Below are 21,782 nucleotides of genomic sequence, written 5' to 3'. Positions count from 1 at the left end.
CCCTTACCTTTTTTTTTCAGCTTCACCATTATCACAGAATGACAGTTTGGGAGGGTCACTTTCGCATCCCTCAGCCAGCAGTCCAGAAGTGTCTCCCAGAAGTCTCAGCCCCCACTGCAGGATCCACAGAGACAGTCTTGAGCTGGGGGAAGCCAGCGATGAAGATACTGTCCACACAATGTAAGACACCTACATTGACTAAGCAACCCTAAGCATGGGCCAGAGAAATTGCTTTTACATTCATGTGGATAATGCTGCTTGATCCAATAACACAAACCTTCCCCTGCTGGTCTCTGTTCACATTGTATTCTTTTTTTCTTTTGGCCTGTTAGGTAAGAACTTCTAAGAGACCAAAACTGCGTTTTTTGTTTCAAAGCATCAAGACAGAGCAACACAAAGCGGCACGCTTGAGTTTTTCTGCTGCTAAAGGACAGTAAAGGTTCTAAAGGATGCAGACTGTCCACCAAACAGAAATAAGATGCTAGATGCAGTTTTCTTACTGCTTATCTGATATTAATATTAGTTTGCATTTTTTTGTGTATATCAGCAAGAAACTCTACTGGAGTTCGTGCAAACTGTACCCCAAGCCACCTTTTCAAGTGGGCTTCAGACCCGGATACACATTCTGATTTGCATACTACATCTTAAAGTGAAAAAGGGACAAGTGCTTTAATGTTCCTGGAAACATTAACTAATGGTTAAAGTTGAAAACAAGTACTAGAAAGAAAAGGAAATATGGTACGCAGCTTCGTTTTCTTTGCCAAAACTGCACAAACTCCTCTTCCATTGCACAAACGAATGTGGACAATATAACAAAGAAATCATTATACTCAGAAATAGTATTCAACCTGGACAGATGGTCCAATTTTTTGACACATCTGCCAATAGCAGGTACACCGAGAAAGATATTTTTTACGACGCCTTATTCTTACATTTTTAGAGTTGTGCATGATTTTTATTCCAATTTATAATAGGAACAAGTAGGCCAACACTGGTATTTAAAGTGCATTGTTATATAAGTCTGATTAAAAAACATTCTGTCTTGAGGTGTTTCATGTCACATGGTTTCTAATGTAAGTTATCTTATCACTAAACACAATAAAAGATTAGGTCGAAAAAATTTGAATTTCAAAATTAGATAATATAATATACTGTAAGATGGCACAATTGTTACAGCGTTTAAATGAGTAACTTCGAATGTTAGCTAACTTTACCCTTAATACACTGAAAAAGGAACTTTGGACAAATGTAAGAAAGTGACTCTCAGTTGTTAAAGTCAATTAGTTTTTTTTCAAATAACATATTTGCTTTGGTCCAAGAAGATACAGTATATGTTGAGCTATACTAACATAACTATACTAACATTACTGAATATTTTCATGCTTGCAATGCAGTAGATAACAAGATTAAGGGCCATAATTACTATACTGGGCAAAATAGAGCAATTTTCACCAGGCTATGTACAGTCTCTCATCAAACTGTGTGTTGTGAGGGGAATGGCATCACGCTGTAACTCTCCCCTGCACTGAATGAATGAATCCTCTTTTCAGGTTTTCAACCATACCCGTCAACATTTGGGTTACACAATCTGAGAGACCTAAGCGTGCGTCCCTTGCGTCCATTCGCAGTCGCCTTCCAAGGGAGGCCTTCCGCGCCCGTCTGTTTGTTTGCAAACACTTTTGGGGAGTGCCGTCGGTTTGCTTGCGATACGCCCTTTTCACATGACGTCACGCATCTTCCGTTCTGCCGCGAAGCAGTGTATCATTACTTCCGCTAGCACTCCAGTTCATAAGGTTGCGGTAATGCACCTATAAGCTGATTTGCCAACCGCCAGTAAAACTCAAGAAGAAGTTACTTCCGCTAGCGCCTCAGAATGGAGTTTACCAAGTGGCTTGCACATCTGCCACAAATACGTCTAGATGATGTACAACGTCTTGCAGACAAATTTTCGCTAACGACAAGATCAAAGCTAGAGAAAGGATACAAATTCTTCGTTGAACAGTACCTGTTTGATTATGAAGGTAAGTGTTTTGTTCTCTTTTTGTATTAGCGAAGGTGCTAGGATAAGTACTTGATTACGTGTTCTGTCAGTTTTTTTTCTCACTGTTGTTAAATTCCAGCGCGACGGCAAAACGGAAGTTCTTCTTCTTCTTCTTCTTCTTGTTTGTTGCAAGACGGATGTTATGATATACTGCTTTGCAAAAAGGCGGAAGTTAAGTGACGTCATTGTGAAACGTCTTGGTTACGGATGTAACCTCGGTTCCCTGATGGAGGGAACGAGACGTTGTATCGAACCGACAGAATGGGGTTTGTCTTGAGAACCTATCATCTTCTGAGTATTTAGAAAAGGCCAATGAAAATTGGCGAATGAAATTTGCATGCCGGGCTCCTCCCCGGATGTCCGGGTATAAGAGGGAAGCCGGCGTGCTCATTCATTCACCTTTGGTCTGAGGAGCCTAAAGCATCCTCCCCCGACCGCTGGGGTGGGCGGCCAGTGTTGTGGCATGAGGGACACAACGTCTCGTTCCCTCCATCAGGGAACCGAGGTTACATCCGTAACCAAGACGTTCCCTTTCTGTCGGTCTCTCGACGTTGTGTCGAACCGACAGAATGGGGTTCCTATGGAAAACGCCACAGCACTGAGCCGCGTCACAATCTCTGCGGAGCGACGTTGACTGGCCTGGGCGAGTCAGACGAACACGCTAGCGCGAAATTATGACCTTCCAGTGGAGAGGAAGGGGGACCCAGAGCTTTCCACAAAAAGTTGGGAAGCCCCCTAACGCCGGCCGTCACGGGCGGAGGCCTGATTCTCTAAATGGCGAGAAGCCGCCCGGCACCGTACGGGCCACTGGGTAAGCATTATTCCCCCCTGGGGGGGAAAAACGCTGCAGAGGCCACTACCTACCGTAGGGAGGAATTAGTGGAGACACCACATGGTCTCACCATCAGGGGAGAACTCATGGGAGGAATGTGCGGACTGCAGGAGTTAACCGCAAGGTGGGAGTCCACCTGGGGAGGTCATGGGTTGCCAAGGTGGGAACCATTCATGAGGATACATCAGACGGAACAGCCCACGGAGGGGGGGTTACCACGTCTGGAGCACTAGGTCCGGTTAGAGCTATGTGGGAGATAACTCAACTGTTCCCCGGCCTAAGGGGGCAGGGCTGCTCTGCCCAGCCTGTCCCCTGGAAGGGTGCTTAGTGATGGATGGAATGCCTGTTCTTTACCCGAGGGGAAAGAAGTGAGGCGGGATCGCCACTGCTCCCCCCGGAGGGGGAAGGGCTTCCGCAGGCGTATGCCCTACCGGCTGCCGGTCCCACACCTTGCCAGGATGCGGGCTGACACCGGTTCCGCGCGTAGGTATTAGAACCTCACGGAGTTGTTGGGCATAGCCCAACCCGCAGCTCTGCAGATGTCTGCCAGAGAGGCGCCCTGAGCCAGTGCCCACGAGGGGTGTGCCTCACCCCCAACGGGCAGGGACGAAAAGAGATCGGTATGCCCTAACGAGGGCATCCACGATCCAGTGCGCCAGCCTCTGTTTGGAGACAGCCCTCCTGCTGACCTCCGAAACAGACAAAGAGCTGCTCAGAGCTTCTGGGCTCTGCGTGCGGTCCAAGTAGAGGCGCCGTGCGCGTACTGGACACAGCACGGATAGGTTGGGTCTTCCTCCCCGGTGGGGAGCGCCTGCAGGTTCACCACCTGGTCTCTCGGGAGAGTGGTGGGAACCTTGGGCACGTAGCCGGGGCGGGGTCTCAAGATAACGTGAGAATCCCGGCCCCGAGTTCTAGGCAATCTGCGGACACGGAGAGTGCTTGTAGATCCCCTACCCTCTTGGAGGTGAGCGCAATGCGGAACACCGTCTTTATCAAGACTGAGAAAGAGCGGTAACCCCGAGAGGCTCGAAGGGGGCGGGGCCTCTTGAGGCCCGCCACCTAGGTCGCAAGAGGGTACGGAGCGCGGATAAGGTGGTCACCCTCTCGCGCCCCTTAGGAACCTAATGACCAGGTCGTGCTGTCCCAGAGGCTACCCAGCACTTGGGTCATGATGAGCGGCCGTAGCGGCTACATACATTCCCAGTGTGGAGGGGGAGAGGTTACTCCCCCGCTCTCTTGAGGACGGGACAGCTCGTACCCGACCGAGCAACTCCGCGGGTCTTCTCGCCGAGAAGAGCACCAGGACGAGAAGAGGCGCCACCTATGGGCGTATAGCCGCCCAGTGGCCGAAGCCCTAGCCTGAGTGACGTCCCAACCGGACCGGGGGTGGGTCACTCAGGATCTCCTCGTCCAGTCCAGACATGGAGACCAGGTTTTGCCTGGGATGCCGTAACGTGCCCCTTCCCCTGGGGAAGCTGTCCGCAAGGGGGAGCGGCCAGGGGGGAGTTGTTGTCAGAGCCTCAGCTCCGAGAACCAAGTCCTGGTTAGGCCGAAGGGGCGTAACTAGTACCACTTGATGCTCCTCTTCCCTGGCCTTGCACAGGCCCTGTGCAATGAGGCTCACTGGGGGGAAGCGTACTTCCGCTTGTCCCGCGGCCAGCTGTGCGCAAGGGCATCCGTGCCGAGGGTACCTCGGACAGGGAGTACCAAAGCTGACAATGGAAGGAGTCCGGGGAGGCAACAGGACCACCTGTGCCTGGCCAAACTGCCCCCAAATGAGCCGGCTGCGCGGGGAGGGAGTTGCCACTCTCCGCGAGGCGTCAACTGACGAGAGAGCACATCGGCTGTCTGGTTCAGGACGCCTGGGATGTGTGTGGCTCGCAGGGAGCTGATCACCTGCTGACTCCAGAGGAGGAGGCGTCGGGCGAGTCATGTTAGCTGCTGTGAGTGAAAGAAAACGCCACAGCAGCTGTGCTGTCCGACCGGAGCAGCACGTGCTTCCCTGCACGAGAGGTAGTCCCTCAATGCAAGTAGCACAACCAACAACTCTAGGCAGTTGAATGCCAACGCAGGCGGGGCCCCGTCCACTACCCCGACACTGCTTGCCCGTTGCACACGGCACCCCAACCTTGCAGGGAGGCATCCCAAAGGGGACCCCTGTCCGCAAGAAGGTCATGGAGACCAGGAAATTAGGGAGTGTCGGCAGAAAAGCGTGTGACCAACGCCTGCTGCCGGTGTGCCACGCTCTCCAAGGAACTTGACTCTGCAGCCAGTGTTGGAGCGATCGTATGTGCATCGACCCGAGGGGGGCCACCCCCGCCGAGGATGCCATGAATCCCAGGAGCCTCTTGTTACAGGGGGACCGCTGACTGTCTGATCTCAGGCAGTTCAACACTGACCGGGCGCACTCCTCGCGCCCCCCCCCCCCCCTGGGGGTGAGCGGAGCCGCTCGTGAGGACAGAGTCGAGTTCCATACCGAGAAAGAGGATGCTCTGCCCGGGGAGAGCTTGCTCTTTTCTCAGTTGACCTGTAGCCCCACCGATCTAGGTGCCGGAGCACCAGGTCCCTGTGTGTACACCACAGATCTCGAGAGTGTGCCCAAACTTGAGCCAGTCGTCGAGATAGTTAGTACCCGCACACCTCCTTCCCAACGGGGAACGGCGACTTCCATGACCTTCGTAAAGACCTGTGGAGACAGGGACAGGGAGGACGAAGGGGAGGACCCTGTACTGATATGCCCGTCCCTCGAATGCGAACCGTCGGAACGGCCGATGTCGAGGGAGGATCGAGACATGAAGTACGCGTCCTTAGGTCGATTGCCATGAACCAGTCCTGACGCCTGATGGACGCCAGGATGCGCTTCTGCGTGACATCCTGAAAGGCAGCTTGTGTAGGTGCCTGTTCAGAACACGCAGACCCAAGATAGGGCGCAACCCTCCGCCTTTCTTGGGGACAATGAAGTACGGGCTGTAAAACCCGCTGAACACCTTGGCCGGTGGGACGGGCTCGATCGCTCCCTTCACCAAAAGGGAGGCGACCTCCGCCCGAAGTACGGGGGCATCCCTGCCTCTGACTGAGGTAAAAGGACGTCCCGGAACTTGGGCGGACGTGTAGCGAAATGAATCGCGTGGCCGAGACGGATTGCCTTCCTCAGCCAGCCTGACAGTCTGGGCAGGCTCCCAGAACTGTGACAGGGGGACTAGAGGTTTGATTTGCTTCATCGCCCCCGCGGAGGGTGGTTCGATGGCTAGCAGTACGGCTTTGACAGTACGGTCTGACTGAGAGTGCTGAGGGCTGGTGTTTATACTCGACATTGCGCTTTGCCATGACGCAACGTCGAGTTTGCCGTTCACCGTCGTGCAGAGGGTGAGAGAGGCTGAGGTAACCCAGAGAGAGAGGAAACTCTCCTTTTTGAGAGTAAGTGGGCGCCAGCCCCCCAGAGGGGGCCAGCAGATGGAGGGGCAGGATCCATCCCTATCCGACTTCCCAGCGATGTGGCTGGGGTCGGGCCCAATGGTAGCCTCGATCCCCCTGAGGTGTTCCCATGACGGCCGCTGCCCCGCGGCTGCTGATGGGCGATGGTCCCCTCTTCGCTGTCTCCTCCAAGGGGGCACCTGCCCAGAGCTGGAGGGCATTGAAGAGGACCAGGGCTGCTGGGAAGCAGACAGTGCACGGGACTCGACGGCCGAGTTGCGGCACGCAGGACTGCTTCTTACTGTCGAGAACCCTCCGGGGAGGCCGCGTGCGGGTCTCGCGCCCCCCCGACGGGCGGTGGGTGAGCGGGGCCGCTGCGGCTCGACAGTAACACCAACCAGCCCCCCCTTGCGAGATGGGTACGTTGAGAAAGCGGACCTTCTCAGCGTTACTCATCTGCGCAAGTATAGGCCAGAGGAGTTTCTCATGGACCACAAGTGTGGACATCGTCCGACCCAGGGCCCGCGTGGTCACCTTGGTCGCCCGTAGAGCGAGGTCGGTGGCGGCGCGGAGTTCCTGCATAAGCGCTGGGTCGGTCTTAGCCTCGTGGAGCTCTCTCAACGCCCTGGCCTGGCAGGAGCCATAGCGTGGAGAGAGGAGGCAGCTTGGTCTGCCGCAATGTGAGCTCTCGACACCAGAGATGCCGAGACACCACATGCTTTGGACGGGAGTCTAGGTCGAGCCCTCCCAAGTGGCCACCACCTACGGGCACGAGTGCACCGCGGCGGCATACTCCACCTGGGGGACACCGACGCATCCTCCAGCTGTCTCAACCTCGAGGGAAGAGAGGGTGACAGAACTTTGTTTGATGTGAAACGTGCCGGATGGGGCATTTCAGGTCTTACAAAGTTCCTCATGCACTTCCGGTAAACACGGCACTGGGGGCGGGTGAGGCTTGGAGCCGCGCTCAACCCCGAGGCGCCATATAGCCAGCCGCGAGCGCCGGGAGAGGCAGTGCGGGCACTGCAACCCAACACTCACGGCAGCCCGGGAAAGCATGGCTGACATCTCGACATCCGCTTTTTCCTGGGCTCGACCCCCAGAGGGAGGGAGCCCGAGGAATCGTCGGAGTCGGATGGCAGTACGTCACCCCCCGATGCTGCAAGAGAATCTCATCATCACGCATCATGTCCGAATACGTGATTGAGGAATAAGATGGCGGACCGTCTTTTTTGGGGAACGGTCAGACAAGCGAAACGAGGTGTGAACGGTCCGTGAGCCTTGGCTGGCGGATTATCGCTCACAGTAATCCTCATATCACCCTCGCTGCTTGCCATAGCGGACGGCAGGGCCGTAGTCCTGCCGCCACTGAACGGGGAGCAAACGAGGTGGTGGCTGAGTCCCGTGGGAACACAGCCACCTGTGACGCAACGTCTGAATCGTCACCGCCCGCAGTGCGGGCAGGACGTATCCACAACGTCTGCCCCAGCGTACTGGAAGCAGGCACTGTGTCCGTCCCCCTCCTCGATGAGTGTGTTGCACCCATGAGAACAGCGGGACAAGCCACGCTGGAGAAATTTGCTCTTTTAGAAAAGGAAATTTGCTCGGACACCTCCGGAACTGCCGAGACGCCGGGGAGAGTCACTGCAGGAAGGGACCGTCCGCTGTCCACATCGTAGATTCCAGCAGAATACCAGCGAAGAACTGGAAGACCAGTGAAGATCTAGAGCTGCTCATCAGATGCGTAGGCTCTGAAGAACAAAAAGGTGAATGAATGAGCACGCCGGCTTCCCTCTTATACCCGGACATCCGGGGAGGAGCAAATTTCATTCGCCAATTTTCATTGGCCTTTTCTAAATACTCAGAAGATGATAGGTTCTCAAGACAAACCCCATTCTGTCGGTTCGACACAACGTCGAGAGACCGACATAAAGGGAAAGGGCGTATTGCTCAGTCTCCAGGCGAGAGAGCCCCGGTGAGTGTCTGTCTGTGCGCACCCGCATTTTTGGAGTTTACTAGGAGAAAATAAACAGGAGTGTTGAGAGGTGTGTCTGTAACGCACACTATAAACGGTCCAAAAACCAACCAAAAACAATGTGGAAGTTGTATGCTCTCCCCTCCATCTCTCCATCGGAGCAGCTCAGATTGAGATTTATTTTTAACAGCGGATTCGGGTGACGTTAGATCTTATCCATGCATCACTGGAGCAGGATTTAAGATGTGTTTCTTTGGTCTGAAGAGGAAACTCTTACAAATGCGCATACAATAAGTTCAGTCACAAAACAGCCGTGTCCACGACCTTTCAGCACTAATTTTCAACCGCGTGTCTTTACTAAATAGCGACAGTAGTTTTTTTACGCCAACAAAAAGCTTTGCGCTGCCGCAAGCTATAAGTAAATCTGGCCCTAAATGTGTTATTTTACGCTTTATAATGAGAACAAGAGGGGACTTAATAATGTTTAGTATGTTGTTAAAGAGTGTCTGTTACGTTGTTAAAGAGTGTCTTTTACATTGATGGTTTTGAGAGGTTATCTTTGTCCAGATGAGTATATGGTATTACATTACTAATGCTTATTCCGCGGTTGGCTGTTGTTCAGTCACGATAACATTGTAAATCGTTCAAAAATTATACAACAATTTTTGTTTCTTTGACAAACAAAATTAAACATACTACAGTTAATTGATTTTACTTAAATGAACCAAATATATTTATTTTAAATGAACTTAATTGTAAAAAATTAGAACCTTGAGGTAATAAAATTACATGCTGTTATGTTTTTCAGTGTATTTTTAAATGACACGCAAGTTGTAAAAGTTTTCCTTTATTTTATTCATGCACGTTACGTTCATCAACAAGAGTTGTATTGTTCTTTAAATAAACCGTGTTATATGTCATTTCTAATAAAGTCACAAGACCTAATTTATGTTCTTCTTAAGTCATTTTTACAAGTTCCAAAACCTGCAAGTAGTTTTGAGTCTTTGTTCAAATTGTATGTTGACAAAAAGTGATGAGCACAATGCTGAAAGTCATTAAGTTGTTTCTAAGGAAAACAAACAGATGGGCAAGTCATTCTTGAGGTCATTACTCTAGCATATTAGAGATTTGTTGTGTGACAGATCTGCTCACGGAGCAGAAAATCACAATAACTTGAGCTTTTTACTCAGTGACAGACCACCACTTACAGCAGTGCTGTTTAGCCTCAGCCCACACACAAAAGATAGATAGAGCCTGAGCGAAGAAATGATAGTGCCACAGACAGCTCTTTCGCTTTGTACTGTAATAAGAAGAGCACTTTACAATTATGTGTAATTATCTTGAAGTGAGTCCCCTACCTGCTGACACATTAAGTACATATTGGCCCACTTAACTTCTCTAGCACACAACAGCAAAGCCCCAGTTACGCTGCACCGCAAAAAATGACTTTTCTTACTTAGTATTTTTGTCTTGTTTTGCAGTACAAATGTCTAAAAATTCTTGAGTCAAGATGCATTTTCTTGATGAGCAAAATGACCTAAGAAAATAAGTCTTGTTTTTAGGCAAATAATATGAAATTTCAATAAATTCATGCTTATAACAAGCAAAAAAAATCTGCCAATAGGGTAAGAAAAATAATCTTGAATTAAGGTTTACCTTTTTAGTCACAATTTAGTCACTAAATTCAAGTTTTTGTTTGCTTACCCCATTGGCAGATTTTTTTGCTTTTGTTATAAGAAAATACAAAAATACTAATTAAGAAAGTCGTTTTTTTGCAGTGTGAAAATGTGACTACATGCTGTTCACACTCAGCACCTGACATACCATTGGTTCCCAACCCTGGTCCTCGGGTCCCCCCTCCAAGAATAATGTACATGTCTCCCTATGTTCTATAGGGAGACCTGATTCAATTCATCAGCTGGTTAGTGTGTTAATTATGGTGATTAATTAACACACTAACCAACATTCAGACCGAGTCTGACGAGTAGAATCATCTGTTCTATATAGGCAAACATCTAATCCCCTGTCCACACAAAAACGGGTATTTTCAAAACTCATTTTTTTCTATGCGGATTGACCATTCATCCAGGCGAGGCGAGGAGAGGACCAGGGTTGGGGACCACTGTGTATACTATAAAATCAAATTGCACCGCCAACCTGGAAGTGAGGTGGCTAATCAAATGAAAAAAGGTGTTAGTTATTGTTTACAGAGCAGAGCAGTGACCAATCAAATCAAAGATGACAGTGTTACTGTTCAAAGTAAAAATGTTCAATATTTGACAACTGTTTAACAATAGAAATGTTGATCGACTGACAGTATTTTCCAGTGATGCAAACTACAATATGTTAATTACGTGATTCATGTATCTGTGATCAGTGACAAAACAGCAATAGAGCTGTTTTCAGCATTTTGGAAGATTATGAACAAATGCGTGCACATTGTGAATGAATTTAATTATGCTTACCAAGTAAATTCACTTGTCAAATTTAAAACATTTGAAAGTGTTTATTGGTTGTGGGTAGCCTATTAAAATAAAAATCTCATTTGCAAATAATGCATTATTTAACAACAAATTATAATAAATGTAATAAATAAATAAATTTGGTCTGGTCAAATTTTAAAGGGACAGTTCACCTAAAATAATGAAAGTAATAAAATAATATTAGCAAATGTTTTGACAATCACAAAAAAATTCTAATGCAAGGCAATTTTTTGCCATCCCATACGCCAGTGCTTCCCAACCCTGGTCCTCGGTCCCCCCTCCCAGAATGTATTAGATGTCTCCCTATATTGAACACCTATCCACCATCCAGTGGAGAGGTAGGGGGTCCCAGAGCTTTTGAAGAAAAGGTGGGAAGCCCCTGCCACCGGCCGTCACGGGTGGAGGCTTTGATTCTCTAACAGCGAGAAGCTGCCCGGTACCGTAAGGGCCACTGGACAAGCATTATTCCATTGGGTCTTGGTTGGGTCTTCCTCCCCAGTGGGGAGCGTCTGCAAGTTCACCACCTGGTCTCTAGGGTGAGTGGTGGGAACTTTGGGCACGTAGCCGGGCTGGGTTCTCAGGATAACGTGAGAATCATCGGGCCTGAGTTCTAGGCAATCTGTGGACACGGAGGGTGCTTGTACGTCCCCTACCCTCTTGGAGGTGAGCGCCATCAGGAGAGCCGTCTTTATTGTGAGGTGAGAAAGATTGGCATCTCCGAGGGGCTCAAAGGAAGGGGGGCCTCTTGAGGTACGGAGTGCGGATGAGGCGGTAGCCTTCTCGCGCCCCTTAGGAACCTAATGACCAGGTCATTAAGGCAACAGGGTCGTGATGTGGCCGCTAGTGGCCGAGGCCCTAGCATGCCGTGGGGAAAGATTGTACGAGAGTGTTGCAAAGTCGGAGTGTTAAGATCTTATTTGAACGAAGTCTGTGCATACCAATATAACAGAGCTAACAACCCCCCAGGTCTGACAGCAAAGACACTGATAATTCAAAGAATCCCCTTGGACCAATTGACAGGCAGATACTTTAACAGAGGACAGGTTCAGGGGTATCCATTGGGGCAGGGACACAGTGGATGGCTCATTACCCATCCTGAGCTGAGAGTCTTTGCAGAAACTCGATATGTAAATTGGTCGAGAAAAGTTTTGCCTATCTCCAATGAACTTGGAGAAGTAGTCCCTCAACATTGACATTGAGTAAATTGGTACTGGAAATTGCCCCAGAAAACTCCAGATCTTGGTTTGAATACCAGTAAGCAAATTATGTATTAAAGGAAGTGAAACAAAGTTGATTTGAATGTCAGTAAACAATGATTTAATAAAAAGAATGAAACAAAGTTAAGAATTTTTTTATTGCGTGAAAACTATTGCAAATAATTGTTTTAAAATGTCATTTACTCATGTACATCTGTTGGGATCCAGATACCCAGTAGGTAAAGACTCAATAGAAAACATATCCAAAAAATGCGCCGCAAGGACCAAAAAACTTATGGCCAGAAAGCGGTACTTTTGATGTAACAGTGTGTGAGGAGATGGAGGGATTAATAAAGAATTATAAGCAAAGAGACAAAAGCAAGAAATGAGAAGTAAAGAGAAGAATAGAACAGGAAGTACTGAACCTGTTCAAAAATGAAGGAATTAATTTCCTGAAAAATATGAGAAAAATTAGAGTAGTGTTGAATAAAGATGATAGATTTGAAAATGAAGAAACATTTGAGAAAATGACTCAGCCACCTCCCTATGAACCCCCCAGAAGCCAAAAGTTAGAAAAAATACTAACGCCAAAACAAATAACATTGGTAAACTTGTCAGGAGATGTCACAATAGAAGGACAGGTAGAGATAACACCCTGCCTAGAGGAAGATAATAAAAGACCAATCCCCCTGAGAGCAGGAAAGGGTAGGGATAGCAAGGCCAAACAGGAGACCTCAGACTGTGCAACAAGTCAGAAAGTTAAAGAACAAGACAAAATCTGTCCCTATGCGGGTGCGCAGGAAGCATTGTCACAATTAACAAAAAAAAAGAGATGAGATATAAAAAAATAAAAAAGGCTCTGCTCATGGTTTAGAAATGATTTCAGATGCCAACACAAAGCAGGAAGCGAGGAAGATGATGAGGAAGTCCACTCTGAGGCTGGCAGTGAAAACAGATGCCAGGAGGAGACATGCCATTCTCCAGCCAACAAAGAGACCTCATCAGGAGCAACCCCAAGAAATCCTAAGAGAGGAGAATATAAATCTGTGGCCGGCAAACTCTATCTCCAGGACTCAGAGATCGAACAGGACCAATTACCCTGGACACGGAAGGCAGGAGGAAGACTAAGAAAGACTACAAGCATGGGCAGCATTCCTGGAAAGTTACAACAGGAACACCACGACGCTGAGAAACAGTTCCCTATTTTAATAAAAGGGAGACAAGCGCAATATGTGCCATGGGCTTCTCAAGATTTTGATGGACTAGTTGCACGCCTGCCAGATTTACATGAAGGGGCGGGCAAATGGATCAGCATGGTGGAAGATGAGACAACTGGAAGACTGTTAGCACTGAGCACTCCTGGCCAAATGTGTGGGAAGTTCTAAGCTGAATGAACTTTTAAGAGCAGCAGGCCTCCAAGCAGCAATAAATTCGCCATACATGGACGGAGACCCATTTAATGGAAATAGAGCATGATGTGGCAAGAGCTAAGGAATGAATATCCCAACCGCATTGACTCTCGAACACTCAAGGTGGAGCAACTAGGAGAGGAAGAGAACCCTGCCACCTACGTACGAACACAGCTAAGAAAATGGAAGGAAGAACTGGAAAGAGATTCTGAGGAAGCCATGGTGATGACAGCGCTGTTCAGAAATGTCATCGTTGACTCTATACCGCCTGTGGTAAAGGCCAAGCTGGAAGACGTAATGGGTCTGAACTCTAAGTCACATAAAGAGTTTTGCGACCATGTGACCCATGCCATAGAACAATACAGAAAGAACGAGCAGAAACTAAAAAATCACAAGAAAGAGCTTCAAAGAAAACTTGTACAGTTGCAGCTGGAGGAACTGTCTAGAAGGAAGAAGACTCAAGCTGTACTCAAGGACAAAGACAAAGAAGAAGATCAAGCAGCAATGATGGCTGAAGTGAACGCTCCAGCACCAATGATGCAACAACCAGGAACAGGAGCCACTGCACAACCAACACCTGGAAGTGGACCACAACAGCCAGCACCTATCCGAGGAAGTAACCCATGCTGGGGATGCGGGCAACCGGGACACAATGCGGGCAACCGGGACACAACAGAAGGGAATGCCCCACTAACCCCTGGGGTACAGACCAGCAACAAGGCGCTCAATGGCATGCAGGCCGGCAACGGCGATCCCAATGGCAAGATTAACGGAAACAGGGACCTCGTTGCAACCTACTATCTCAAATTATGCCTCACACCTCCCAATGTCTGGAAAGATCACAAAGACAGTAGGATTTTTGGGAAAAATGCAGCTAATTCTAATAACAGCTCCAGTTTGCCTAAGGACCAAGGACAAAGAAGTAACATTGCCCATTTTAGTATCAGAACAAACCCCTGTTAAAAGGGAGAGATGCCCTATGCAAGCTAAATATACACATATTTACAATGAGAGCAAGGGAGTTAGGCAAATTATACTTACAGCCCCCCAAAGCCAATGCTTACTGAATAGGAAATTTAGAGGAAGAGGTAGGGAAGACATTACAAAAATGGGAAAAGTTTATTAAGGAAATCAAAGAGCCCAAATTACCCGAATTGGAATTTCACTGTACAATGATCTACGACCCATTACGCAGAGTAGACATAGAAAGAAAATGGTTACAAGAAACCAAAGACATGGAAGTTCCCCTCATTTCACAACATATAATTATAGGACCACAGGGAGCAGCATTACAAGTTGACGACAATGATTTGATTAAGAAATGGTTCCAGATTCCAAACTCAGTTCCCCATATTACACTATATTTAGAAAAGAATAGTGAGGCTAAAGAAATAGGCCTAATGATGAAAAAATCCAAAGGAATCCAATGGAGAAGCACACACAACCCATTAGTATTTATATCAGCAGACAAATAATCTATAAAGATTGCATGTGCCACAATTATGCAAGGAACTCCTAGAGAGGTGGAAGTCAATGGTCAAGGAAAAATGAATTTGGAAACCATTCTAGAAAAAGAGATAAAACAAACAAAGCTTCTCAAAGAAATGGACCAATTGGTCCCTGGCCAATTATGGTCAAAACATGACACATATGTAGGGCTGATAAAATCCACCAGCCCTATAGTCATCAAAGCAAAGCCAGGAACTAAGCTACCTAACAAGAACCAATACCAATTGAAACCTGAAGCAATAAATGAAATCAGGGAAACCATAGAAGGACTAATCACAGCAGAAGTGCTGTTTAAAACATCTAGTGCTTGTAACACTCCTATACTGCATGTTATCAAAGTAGATAAGGCAAAATGGCTTTTGGTACATGATTTGAGGGCAATCAACGAAGTAGTGGAAGATTGTACAGTAGAAGTTCTGAATCCTCACACCCTGCTCACAAATGTGCCGTCTGATGCAAAGTATTTTACAGTAATTTATCTTTGTTGTGCCTTTTCAGTATTCCATTGGCTGAGAGCAGCAGGCACTTGTTTGCCTTCACTTATGAGGGGACTCAGATATCGTATACTAGGGTCCCTCAAGGGTTCCGCCGTAGCCCCCATATATTCAATCAGCTGTTAAAAGCTGATTTGGAAGATGTGGTACTGGATAGCACTCTTCTGCAGTATGTTGATGACCTGTTGATTTGCGCCCCCACACTTGAACAATGTCACAAATATTATCGTCTTGGTTATGGATGTAACCTCGGTTCCCTGATGGAGGGAACGAGACGTTGTGTCGAACCGACAGAATGGGGTTTGTCTTGAGAACCTATCATCTTCTGAGTATTTAGAAAAGGCCAATGAAAATTGGCGAATGAAATTTGCATGCCGGGCTCCTCCCCGGATGTCTGGGTATAAGAGGGAAGCCGGCGTGCTCATTCATTCACCTTTGGTCTGAGGAGCCTAAGCATCCTCCCCCGACCGCTGGGGTGGGCGGCCAGTGTTGTGGCATGAGGGACACAATGTCTCGTTCCCTCCATCAGGGAACCGAGGTTACATCCGTAACCAAGACATTCCCTTTCTGTCGGTCTCTCGACGTTGTGTCGAACCGACAGAATGGGGTTCCTATGGAAGACGCCACAGCACTGAGCCGCGTCACAATCTCTGCGAAGCGACGTCGACTGGCCTGGGTGAGTCAAACGAACACGCTAGCGCAAAATTATGACCTTCCAGTGGAGAGGAAGGGAGACCCAGAGCTTTCCACAAAAAGTTGGGAAGCCCCCTAACGCCGGCCGTCACGGGCGGAGGCCTGATTCTCTAAATGGCGAGAAGCCGCCCGGCACCATACGGGCCACTGGGTAAGCATTATTCCCCCCTGGGGGGGGGGGAAACGCTGCAGAGGCCACTACCTACCGTAGGGAGGAATTAGTGGAGACACCACATGGTCTCACCATCAGGGGAGAACTCATGGGAGGAATGTGCGGACTGCAGAAGTTAACCGCAAGGTGGGAGTCCACCTGGGGAGGTCATGGGTTGCCAAGGTGGGAACCATTCATGAGGATACATCAGACGGAACAGCCCACGGAGGGGGGGGTTACCACGTCTGGAGCACTAGGTCCGGTTAGAGCTATGTGGAATAACTCAACTGTTCCCTGGCCTAAGGGGGCAGGGCTGCTCTGCCCAGCCTGTCCCCTGGAAGGGTGCTTAGTGATGGATGGAATGCCTATTCTTTACCCGAGGGGAAAGAAGTGAGGCTGGATCGCCACTGCTCCCCCCGAAGGGGGAAGGGCTTCCACAGGCGTACGCCCAACGGCTGCCGGTCCTACCTGTTGCCCTGCAGGACGCGGGCTGACACCGGTTCAACGCGGAGGTTGTAGAACCTCGCGAAGGTATTGGGCGTAGCCCAACCCGCAGCTCTGCAGATGTCTGCCAGAGAGGCGCCCTGAGCCAGTGCCCACGAGGAGGTTACACCCCGAGTGCAGTGCGCCTTAACTCCTAAGGGGCAGGGGCGATCTTGCGACCGATATGCCAAGGATATGGCATCCACGATCCAGTGCGCCAGTCTCTGTTTGGAGACAGCTCTCCCCTTCTGCTGACCTCCAAAACAGACAAAGAGCTGCTCAGAGCTTCTGAAGCCCTGCGTGCGGTCCAAGTAGAGGCGCAGTGTGCGTACTGGACACAACACGGAAGGGGTTGGGTCTTCCTCCCCGGTGGGGAGCGCCTGCAAGTTCACCACCTGGTCCCGGAAGGGAGTGGTGGGAACCTTGGGCACATAGCCGGGCCGTGGTCTCAGGATAACGTGAGAGTCTCCAGGCCCGAATTCTAGGCAACCAGAGGACACAGAGAATGCTTGTAGGTCCCCTACCCTCTTGAAGGAGGCGAGCGCTACCAGGAGGGCCGTCTTCATCGACAGGCGAGAAAGATCGGCCTCTCCCAGGGGCTCGAAGGGGGGCCTCTGGAGGCCCTCCAGGACCACTTCGAGGTCCCAAGAGGGTACGGGGCGCGGGCGAGGCGGATTCAACCGTCTCGCGCCCCTCAGGAACCTGGTGACCAGGTCGTGCTGCCCTAGAGACTTACCAGCAACTGGGTCGTGATGTGCGGCTACAGCGGCAACATACACTTTCGGCGTGGAATGGGAGAGGTTCTTCTCAAGTCTTTCCTGGAGAAAGGACAGTACGTACCTGATCGAGCATCTCTGCGGGTCTTCTCCGTGAGAAGAGCACCAAGACGAGAAGATGCGCCACTTGAAGGCATACAGTCTCCTAGTGGCCGGAGCCCTAGCCTTTATGAGGGTCTCTACCACCGCCGGGGGTAGGTCGCTCAGGATCTCCTCGTCCCGTCCAGGGGCCAGACATGGAGGCTCCAGAGGTCTGGCCTGGGATGCCAAAACGTGCCCTTCCCCTGAGAAAGGAGGTCCTTCCTCAAGGGAATCGGCCAGGGGGGAGTTGTTGTCAGGCTCACCAGCTCTGAGAACCAAGTCCGGTTGGGCCAATAGGGCGCAACTAGTAGCACTTGATGCTCCTCTTCCCTGACCTTGCACAGGGTCTGTGCAATGAGGCTCACTGGGGGGAAGGCGTACTTCCTCTTGTCCCGCGGCCAGCTGTGCGCAAGGGCATCCGTACCGAGGGGACCGTCGGATAGGGAGTACCAAAGCGGACAATGGGTGGAGTCCGGGGAGGCAAACAGGTCCACCTGCGCCCGACCGAACTGCTCCCATATGAGCTGAACCGCGTGAGGGTGGAGTCGCCACTCTCCGCGAGGTGACCACTGACGAGAGAGCCTGTCTGCTGTCTGGTTCAGGACACCCGGGATGTGTATGGCTCGCAGGGAACTGATCACCTGCTGACTCCACAGGAGGAGGCGTCGGGCGAGTCGTGTTAGCTGCCGTGATCGAATACCACCCTGGTGGTTGATATACGCCACGGCAGCTGTGCTGTCCACCCGGACCAGCACGTGTCTGCCCTGCACGAAGGGTTGGAACCTCTTCAGCGCAAGTAGCACAGCCCACAACTCTAGGCAGTTGATGTGCCATCGCAGGCGGGGGCCCGTCCACCGCCCCGCTACTGCGTGCCCGTTGCACACAGCACCCCAGCCCTGAAGGGAGGCATCCGTCGTTACCACGACGTACCTTGATACCTGCCCTAGGGGGACCCCCCCCCGTAGGAAGGCCATCGATGACCAAGGGGTCAGGGTGCGCCGACAGAAGGACGTGATGACCATACGCCTGCTGCCGGTGTGCCACGCTCTCCAAGGAACCCGACTCTGTAGCCAGTGTTGGAGCGGTCGCATGTGCATCAACCCGAGGGGGACCACCCCCGCCGAGGATGCCATGTGCCCCAGGAGCCTCTGAAAATGTTTCAGGGAGACCGCCGGCTGCCTGAAAACCTTCAGGCAGCGTAACACTGACCGGGCACGCTCTGTAGTCAGTCGTGCTGTCATGGAGACAGAGTCGAGTTCCATACCGAGAAAGGAGATGCTCTGCGCGGGGGAGAGCTCGCTCTTTTCCCAGTTGACCTGTAGCCCCAACCGATCTAGGTGCCGGAGCACCAGGTCCCTGTGTGTACACAGCAGATCTCGCGAGTGAGCCAAGACAAGCCAGTCGTCGAGATAGTTGAGTATCCGCACACCTTCTTCCTTGAGGGGAAGAAGGGCGGCCTCCACGACCTTCGTAAAGACACGTGGAGACAGGGACAGACCGAAGGGGAGGACCCTGTACTGATATGCCTGTCCCTCGAACGCGAACCGCAGGAACGGCCGGTGTCGAGGGAGGATCGAGACATGAAAGTACGCGTCCTTCAGGTCGATTGCCATGAACCAGTCCTGACGCCTGACGGACGCCAGGATGCGCTTCTGCGTGACCATCCTGAAAGGCAGCTTGTGTAGGTGCCTGTTCAGAACACGCAGATCCAAGATAGGGCGCAACCCCCCGCCTTTCTTGGGGACAATGAAGTACGGGCTGTAGAACCCGCTGAACATCTCGGCCAGTGGGACGGGCTCGATCGCTCCCTTCACCAGAAGGGAGGCGACCTCCGCCCGAAGCACGGGGGCATCCCTGCCTCTGACTGAGGTAAAGAGGATGCCCCGGAACTTGGGCGGACGTTTCGCGAACTGAATCGCGTAGCCGAGACGGATCGTCTTCCTCAGCCAACCTGACAGTCTGGGAAGCTGAGACCAGGCACCCAGGAACTGTGACAGGGGGACTAGAGGTGTGATCTGCTTCATCGTCCCCCCGGAGGGTGGTTCGATGGCTAGCAGTACGGATTCCTTGCCGAGGGAGGACCCCCGGGGAGGAGATCGGCTCTGCTGTTTTTCCTGCCTGGCGATTGTCTGGCTCGACGCACTGTCTGTCTGAGAGTGCTGAAGGCCAGTGTTTATACTCGACATTGCGCTTCGCCATGACGCAACGTCGAGTTGCCGTCCACCGTCGACCAGAGGGTGGGAACGGCTGTGACAACCCAGAGAGAGAGGAAGCTCCTTTCGTGAGGAAGTGGGCGCTGGCCCCCCGGGGGGGACCAGCTGATGGAAGGACGGGGCAGGAACCGTCCCTCTCCGATCCAGCGATGTGATGGCTGGAATCGGGCCCGATGGTACTCTCAATCTCCCTGGGGTCTCTCCGTCAGGGCCGCTTCTGCTTCCGCGACGGCTGCTGACGGGGAGGCGGTTTCCTCTTCGACGTCCTTCTCCGGGAGGCAGCCTGAGAAGGGGGCACTGGAGCCGGATCCGGAGTCGATGAGGTCCGGGGCTGCCGGGAAGCAGACGCCGCTCGGGATCTCGGAGGCCTGACGACGGCCGAGTCACGGCGGGGCAAGATGTGCTTGATAGCCTCCGTCTGCTTCTTCACCGTTGAGAACTGCTGAGAGAAATCCTCAACGGTGTCACCAAACAGCCCTCCCTGCGAGATGGGGGCGTCGAGAAAGCGAACCTTCTCAGCGTCCCGCATCTGCGCAAGGTTGAGCCAGAGGTGCCTCTCTTGGACCACCATGGTGGACATCGCCCGACCCAAGGCCCGTGCCGTCACCTTAGTCGCCCGTAGAGCGAGATCGGTGGCGGTACGGAGTTCCTGCATAACCGTTGGGTTGGTCTTACCCTCGTGGAGCTCCTTCAACGCCTTGGCCTGGTGGACCTGCAGGATGGCCATGGCGTGGAGGGAGGAGGCGGCCTGACCCGCAGCCATGTAAGCCTTCGACACCAGCGATGCCGAAAACGTACACGCCTTGGATGGGAGTCTAGGCCGAGCCCTCCAGGTGGCCGCTGTCTGTGGGCATAGATGCACAGCGACAGCACGCTCCACCTGGGGGATCTCGACATAGCCCCTGGCCGCCCCACCATCGAGGGAAGTAAGGGCAACTGAGCCTTTCTGACTGGAACGAGCCGTGAGGGGCGCGTTCCAAGTCTTACTCAGCTCCTCATGTACCTCCGGGAAATACGGGACCGGCGCTGGGCGCGGCTTGGAGCCGCGCTCAGACCCCAGGTACCACGTATCCAACCGCGAGCGCTGGGGTAAAGGCGGTGCTGTGCACTGCAGCCCAATGATCGCGGCGGCCCGGAAGAGCATGGTTGACATCTCAACGTCCGCCTCTTCCTGGGCTCGTCCCCCCGGGGGAGGGAGCTCCGAGGAATCGTCGGGGTCGGATGCCAAAAGGTCGCCCTCCGATGCTGTGATCGACATCTCATCTTCGTCACGCACTCCCGAGTACGTGGCGGAGGAACAAGACGGGGTAGGACCGTCTCTTTAGGGATGGTCAGACAAGCGTGACGGGGCGTGAACGGTCCGTGAGCCTGTGGCTGGCGGTCTAACGTTCACGGTGATCCCCATATCACCCCCGGTGTTAACTGAAACGGGCGGCAGGGCCGTAGTCACTGCCGTCACGGATCGGGTAACAGACGAGGTGGTGGCTTTACCCATAAAGAATACAGCCACCCGTGACCGCAACGTCTGGATAGGCATCTTCCCGCAGTGCGGGCAAGATGTATCCACGAAGGCTGCTTCAGCGTGCTGGAGACCCAAACACGTGAGACAGACATCGTGTCCATCCCCTTCCTCAATGAACGCGTCGCACCCAAGAGAACAGCGGGACATGCCACGCTGGAGAAATTTACTCTTTTAGAAAAAAAGTGCTCAGGCACTTCTGGAACTGCCGAGACGCCCAGGGGAAAGTCGCTGCAGGAAGGGACCGTCTGCTGCACCACGTCGTAGATTCCAGCAGGATACCAGCGAAGAACTGGAAGATCAGCGAAGACCTGGAGCTGCTCATCAGATGCGTAGGCTCTGAAGAACAAAAGGTGAATGAATGAGCACGCCGGCTTCCCTCTTATACCCGGACATCCGGGGAGGAGCCCGGCATGCAAATTTCATTCGCCAATTTTCATTGGCCTTTTCTAAATACTCAGAAGATGATAGGTTCTCAAGACAAACCCCATTCTGTCGGTTCGACACAACGTC

General features: G+C 51.4%; 1 protein-coding gene across 4 annotated transcripts in view; it reads left to right on the top strand.

Moving 5' to 3' along the window:
• LOC130550742 (uncharacterized) overlaps nucleotides 1-21,782 on the top strand; it is a 54,770-nt gene that overhangs the window by 23,664 nt on the left and 9,324 nt on the right. For all 4 annotated transcript variants that reach the window (XM_057328243.1, XM_057328244.1, XM_057328246.1 and 1 more), the window contains one exon: nucleotides 21-180. In XM_057328243.1, the coding sequence (XP_057184226.1) occupies nucleotides 21-180 (160 nt within the window). The remainder of the gene's footprint in view (nucleotides 1-20; nucleotides 181-21,782) is intronic.

Source organism: Triplophysa rosa, unplaced genomic scaffold (genome assembly GCF_024868665.1).
Source record: "Triplophysa rosa unplaced genomic scaffold, Trosa_1v2 scaffold417_ERROPOS45129+, whole genome shotgun sequence".
Lineage (NCBI taxonomy): Eukaryota > Metazoa > Chordata > Actinopteri > Cypriniformes > Nemacheilidae > Triplophysa > Triplophysa rosa.
Note: the sequence above shows the minus strand (reverse complement) of the source record. Positions and strands in the feature narration are given on the sequence as shown.